At 43.0% G+C, this 7145-nt stretch overlaps 1 protein-coding gene across 2 annotated transcripts in view; it reads right to left on the bottom strand.

Annotated features, from left to right (window-relative positions):
• The window catches only part of fut8b (fucosyltransferase 8b (alpha (1,6) fucosyltransferase)), a 95107-nt gene that overhangs the window by 16984 nt on the left and 70978 nt on the right, over window positions 1-7145 (bottom strand). For both annotated transcript variants that reach the window (XM_020603946.1, XM_020603947.1), the window contains exon 5: window positions 3156-3270. In XM_020603946.1, the coding sequence (XP_020459602.1) occupies window positions 3156-3270 (115 nt within the window). The remainder of the gene's footprint in view (window positions 1-3155; window positions 3271-7145) is intronic.

Below are 7145 nucleotides of genomic sequence, written 5' to 3'. Positions count from 1 at the left end.
TCCCCTCCTCTATTTTCTACCGCTCTTTCCTCACACTCTCCCTCCTTTTCCTGCTTTCTCCCCACCTCCACCTCACATCTCATAAATTAGTTTCAATATCATACAAAGTCTGTGGGGAAGAAGAATAAATGAGAGATGCTGGGGGAAGAAACTAGGATTTCTCTTTTTTGCATAAAAAAAGGAAGCCAGCAGAGTCACACATGCTGTGCTGCCAATGAGTTGCCAGGCAGGTTGTGATTCGCTCGGCAGCTGGTCTGCGCAACTCTGCAACGCTCGTGCCAACCAGCTTCCTAAACAGCAATTACTGGCTGATGGGAGTGTTTTCCTCATTAGGCTTCTGCAGCTGTGGATGGTTCACAGTAATCAGGCCGCCCGGCACCCACGGCTAACACTGCCTATCACACAGTAGCAGGCGAGGAAGAGGACGAAAGGGAGGAGGAAAAGAGATGAGAGAATAAAAAAAAAAATAACAGAGGAGATTAAATCAAAAAGAAGACAGGAGGCAATAGAAAAGAGAGGCACGAAGGGGAAATGAGTAAAAAAAGAGGAAGGGACAGCAAAGGAGAAGTGAGTCTCCACTAGGTGCTGCAAACTGATTATCACCAGTGCTGTTCAATAACATGAAGAGAGCGCAGCAGCCGCTGAGCTGACAGGTATTTGTCGGAGTTACAGGCTGCCCCTGCATTACCAGCCCCACAGCTGTGAGCTAACTTACTGGGCTAATAATCTACAGTGGCGTTCTGACCGAAGGGCCTGCAAAAAAGCTGGTGTTCTGTCAACAAAGCTCAGCATCCGAGCCACTACTGCATGTCTGCATGAGATTGATGTGTGATGTGGAGGCCACTACTGGATCCCAGGTTGATAATGATGAGGCTGGAATGACTGCTGAAAGACTTGGTTCAAGGATAATGACGGCAGCTGTGTGCACACAGACTGCCTCTGAGTACCGCTCTGCCCTGTAGGTTAAGTGTCTCTTTAAATGGTATGGTTTTTGAGTGTGAAACACAGAGGCAGTTGCAAAATGATTCGGTTCAGAGACCACAATGATATTGTTTATGTTGGAAATATAGCTGAGAACAACTGGATGTGAGAAATTGCACGTCAAGCTCAATTAATTATCCAATGCTACTGCCACATTCAAAATGTAGGGGAAAATTTTAAAAAGCTGCACACGCTTGAGGAGCTTTAAAGTTTTTCTCTGCTCTGTTGCCAGCACATTTACAGTACATCCTGCTCATTTAAGTTTTTATATTTTCCTCATGGATGCTTTCTGAGAAAAAACACCCGAAGTGACAAGGCTGCAACACATTTCACACTCAAAGGAGAAACACTGCGTCATTTACAGGAACCGGGAAGCTGGTGTGAGCACTAACATCCACATCTCAGCATCAGCCCTTAATGATTTGCGTTCTTTAATTACCTCTATGTATAGATGACTTCAGTTACTGTTACTGCCTGTGTTCAAAACAAAGTCATGTAAATGCTCTCACTGCACATTTCTTTGGCTGTGTAAACAGATACAGATGGTGTCCGTTAGCTTCTGAGGGAAAACTCCAACTCATTTGTTGCTAAATGCTTGTTCACAAGCTTGTCGCTAACTTTGGCTTTCTCAACGAAAACAGCTGTCTGCTGAGGCTGAGCATAATGCTGATGACATAGCTGAACCAAAACAGAGAAGTTGCAGCCTGAAGACCAAAATAATGAGCTGAAAGATGCATTAGAGCTGTCAATCTGTCAGACCTGGATCAGCTTGTGTGTCTGTGCCGTAGACCTCTGCTGTTGTTCAAAAACGATTAAAAACACATCGGGGAAACACACTGCTGCACTGGGTGACATATTTTCTCATTATGAAACATCAGACCCTAATAGACTGACAGACATTAACAGTGAGTAGAGGCAAATCATTGTTTGTTTTAGTCTCTGTAGGGGGACTGCTGAAAATACTGTTAATATAGAAAATGACTGGCCTTATCCTTTAAGGATTAGAACAATAAAGTAGTGGACACCCTCAATGAATAGTCTGGGAAATGGTGCATAAAAACACAAAAGATCAAGGACATAATTCTTCTCATTAACAATAATGCAAAAATAGATGAAAAGCGTGCCCGACAGAGATCCATCAGAAGAAGGCAGCCATGTTCAGTGACTGTCAAGAGTGGACAGATGGAGCAGATGCAGAGATGGAGTTAGTTCAACCAGGAATGAAGGGAGAGGCTGGTGTGGGTGGCAGAAACAGCTGATTGGAGGGAGGAGTCGTATTTGTGTGTGTATATAGATGTGTGATTGAGTGTGTATAAGTGAGATAGGGAAACACACATACAGAGGATTTCATTGTGTACGAGCATGTGGATCAATCTAGCGGCTGAGTGAGTGTGCATGTGCGCCAATTGCATACGTGGGTGCCGGTGACTCCATCTGTGTGCGTGTGTGTGTGTGTGATGAATTAGTGATGGCAGCTGGTGGAGCGGTGTGATCCCTCAGCAGTGATGACAGCAGCTGTTAGTGGTGCTGTCTCCACCCAGCCAGACTGACTGGGTCCTCTTCATCAAACACACCAGCTCATTAATGCTGCAGGGCTCGGTGCCGCACCGCACTGCTCCACCCGAGAGCCCGGCAGCACTGTTGGTGGGGAAGAGGAGCAGGGTGGCTGGGGGTGAGTGGATGTGTCCTGGCTCTCAGTTTGTGTATGTAAAGCTATAAACATATGTGGATCTAAGCCTGAATATGTTTGTGTCTGTCTTTCTACTGTGTGGATGTGTAGATGTGCCGATCTGTGATGCTGCAATTCTGCATGTGTGTCTATGTGTTTTGGTGCGCTTGTGTTTGTGTGTGTAAACCAATGACAAGCAACAAGAATCCTGCTTGTCAGATCCGACTGCTGAAACAGTCTGCTATCACATCTCTCACCTGCTCCTCGTGGAAACTGATGCTGACAGTTACGGATGGTGCAAATGAGACAAGCAAATGTGAAGGATGTCCTCAAAAATGCATATGAGCATTTGTATGTGTGAGGAAAACGTGCATGAACGCTAAGTCGATGTAGTTGTGTCTGATGTGAGTGTGCGTGTGTGTGCGTGTGTGAGAGAGAGAGAGAGAGAGAGAGAGCGAGAGAGTACGCGGCCAGCTGGCTAAGCACTAGGCATGTCTCCACATACCTGTAGGTAGGTGATTCTGTTCTGGACCAGATCCGACAGGTCTTTAGCCTCCTTCACTCTCCACTCGCCCACTCCGTCCGCCTGGCTGAGGTAGTACAAGTCTGTCATGATGGACCTGCACACACATACATACATTTCAAAAGCAAAGAAAAAGACACGGTACTGCTGCTTTTTTCAACCACAGCTGATCATTGTTTTGGTGGTGCATCATGATGCTGCAGATCTCTATCTCTCTCTTTTTTAAACATTTGTTTTTGCACATTAAGCTACATGTCCACTGTTGGTACACCCTGTGTTTCCCATAATCATCACCCGGCATAACCTCATGGGCTGATGTGCTTTGATTTTCCACTGTTTTTAGAGACTGTGTGAGTAGTTCCTCAAACAGCTGCTGAACAAACAGAACACAAGCTTGCAGAAATGAGATGTCCTCACCAATCTGGCCGTGTCCATTCACTGAAATCACCGTTCATGTGTTTGTAATACTAATAGCTGTGATGTGAATAAGGTGACATTTAACCAGTCACAGGCTACAGCTCTGTGCACAGTTGCCGTCTCCCCCTTGAGTTCCTGCAACTTGACTCCAATACTATCTCCCAAAGGGGGCAAAAAAATTTCGTTCCCAGAATACACCTCCAAAACAGGCAGAGGACAATGCAAACAAGCACAGAACCTGGGATGAGTGGTGCTCAGCTCGACATGTTTCATGTTCCTATCCATTTCGGAGTGGTTCCCATTCTCTTTGAGATCTCTAATGACTGGTTGTTCTGGATCACTCGCTCACACTGAGACTACAGCAAATCAATGAGCACGACTGCCTTTGCATTTCGCATGTGATGATAATATTTGTTCCATAGTTTCTCACTTAAATTTCTAGATGATTACATAAAGTATACCGTCATAGACAATTTGATCCATATGGCCCACGCCTGCTTGAATATTCAGATGAGTTAAGTTGACATGATTTTCACTAAGTGGACTTCCATATTTTATATACATCTCACTTTACATATTGGAATATTCTGTCTGTGACCCTCCAGTATTTCTGCCCAGATTGGAAGCCTATCTTACTCATCTTCACTTCAAATCAGATCAGACGTGTATAGGTTTCCTGTCCTCCAGCACACAGACGCTGAAGGAACTCCAACTAAGACTGCCTCTGTTCTTGCACAGAAACCCTCCTCAGCAAATGTTACATTACAGTGAATCTGTGAATTGTGCGATTTGTGTACTCCAGCAGTTTGATTGTGAAGTCAGCACTTAGCCTGTAAAAGCTGTGGATAAACATCCACCAGGCAGCATATGTTAACAGTATAATGCAAGTTAAACATTACCAAGGCTCAACAAATGTTCGAGAGTATTTTTAGAAGACCTGTGATTTCTGTCATGCTGAGTGATGACAACATCTCTCTTTAGCTCTTTTTTTTGGATTAAGTCTGCTATCTGCAAGTGTCTGACAGCAAATTTGTGTATGTGTCACACACACTGCCACATATCATGACCATCCACTTACAAACATGCCCAACAGCTCTGATATATGCAGCTAAGGGCAGATGCAAAACACATCACACACACATTTATACAAGCTTAATTTATTACTCACTTCTTGGCCCAAATCAGTCACATCCTGTCTGACTGCGAGGTCTTATGCATATATAGAGGCAAGAAAAAGTAAGTCAACCCTTTGGAATTATGTATAAATCTGTCTAAAAATATAAAATAAGACCTTCATGTAAGTTACAATGACACCAAAACAGTATGTTGTTCTTGTTCATATGTAATACAGTACATCATTCAAACATTCACAGTTTAGGTTGGAAACGTTTTGTAAACCTCTAGGCTAATGACATCAACAAAAGCTAATTGGAGTTAGGAGTTCTCAAACCTGGAGTCCAATCAGTGGAGCCACATCAGAGCTCCTTTGACTTATAAAACAGACTCAAATATGTTGAGTCTTCTATTCACAACAAACATCTGCTTATGTGAATCATGCCTCACAAAAATAGATCTTAGAAGAGTTTCATCAGTCTGTAAATGGAGAGGATTTAGAACTGGACCTGCTTTAGTTTAGCCAAGACGACTCTAAAGGCACAACACAAAATGCTCAATGAGGTAAAGAAAAAGAAACCCCACAGCATCCATGGTTGAATTGTTTTGGAAGAACATGTAACACTACATACTATATGGTTTAAAAAGGGCACTGAATGTCAATCTGAAAACAACACCCCGCCGGTGAAGTACAGTGCAGGGGGGGACCATGATTTGGGGCTGCTAATGCGTCTGAGCCTGCACAGCTTGTCATCAAGACAAAGAGGAATTCCCAAGTTTATCAAAGTATCTTACAGGATGTTAGTAGGGTGATGTAGTAGGACAATGACCCTAAACATCAATCAAAATAAATTTACCAGAGAATGATTACAAACAAAGAAAACCCACATTGCAAACAATGGCTGAGTCCAGCTGTTCACACCAGACTAACAATAAGCATAAACTTTATGTGGCTCGGCTGAAGCAGCACTGTGAGGAAGAACGGTCCTAAAACCTTCCTCTTGAACATTGCACAGGTTTGATCTGCAGCTGCTGTACATACCGGAAGCAGCCAAAGCATATGCAACTAGTTAATAGATCCAAGGGTTTCCCATCACCATGGTGAATGTTTAATGGGTATGCTCCATAAAGACACTAAAGATTATTGTGTCTTTCTGTACACATATCTATTCCTCGTCTGTCTGTCCGGGAAGAGGGATCCCTCCTCTATTGCTCTTCCTGAGGTTTTTTCCATTTTCTTCTTGTCACTGTATTCAGTAGTGCATCCACAAACACACACACACACACACACACACACACACACACACACACACAACAAGGCAGATAAACATAGCAGTTTCAACAGCACGGCACAGTGAATAGTGCCTTTCCCACAGACAGCTAAGACAGCATCATTACTCATTATCCCATTTTGAAGCTGGAACCATAGTGTGTGAATAGATGTCAAACTCTCCTCCAGTAGCGCACAGGGGACCCATCTCTGACCCTCGGCGAGAAAGAATACTGGCTGGCAGTAAAACTTAACAAGAACCAATCAAGAGGCAAGCCGAGGGACTTGGCATCAGGACAGGGGAACACCACGCAGGCATGACATCCTGTGTGTGTAGTGGGGGTGAGTATTCTTTTGTGTCTATGTATATAATGTGTGGTCTTGCATATATAGGACACACAGTATAGATACCGGCTTTCATCAAACTCGATTTGACAGTTCTAGGTGAAAGGTTATCCAATCAGAAGCTTTGGTGTAAGGTAACGATGCAGTTTGTAATGTTATATAGTGAATGAAACAAATGGTACATAGAAAGTATAGTAGTGATTTGTATATTAAATAGAGTTGAGCTGATATTTAGTTTCAAAAATGAGGAGACAACAGCTATTTTAAAAAAGACATAACCATTATTATTGGGGTTTCTGTTTGTAATGTTATATAGTGAATAAAACAAATGGTGCATAGAAAGTATAGAGTTGACAAGATATTTAGTTTCAAAAGAGGACACGACAGATGTCCTTGAGTTAGGTTTGAGTAATTGTAGAGGTGTGAAACAGCTATTTAAAAATGACACAGCCGCTATTATGTAGTGTGAGATGAATAAAACAAAAATGGACATACAGCTAAAACAGAGTAGTGATTTTGCACATTTTTGACCCATGGGGAACATGAGACAACGGATGTCCTTGAGTTATTTATCGGGGGTAATTATTTAGATGGTAAAAACAGCGTTTGCTTGAGATAAAACAGAGCCTATAGCATATGTTCCTCATCACAGAGCTGTGTTTTTTGTAAGAGAGGTGCAAAAACGGGGTAAAACACCTCGCAGCTGTTCACCCCCCTCTCTCAGACTCGTTGCTTTATAAACCGCTCTGCTTTTCTGCTGTGTTGTACCTCTGAAAAATCATTTCCTTCAGCAAGCAGCCTGTAATAACGAGAGAGAAAAATGGCTA

The sequence above is a fragment of the Monopterus albus genome, unplaced genomic scaffold, assembly GCF_001952655.1.
Source record: "Monopterus albus unplaced genomic scaffold, M_albus_1.0 scaffold63.1, whole genome shotgun sequence".
NCBI lineage: Eukaryota > Metazoa > Chordata > Actinopteri > Synbranchiformes > Synbranchidae > Monopterus > Monopterus albus.
The sequence above is the reverse complement of the archived record's forward strand: the minus strand, read 5'-3'. Positions and strand labels throughout refer to the sequence as shown.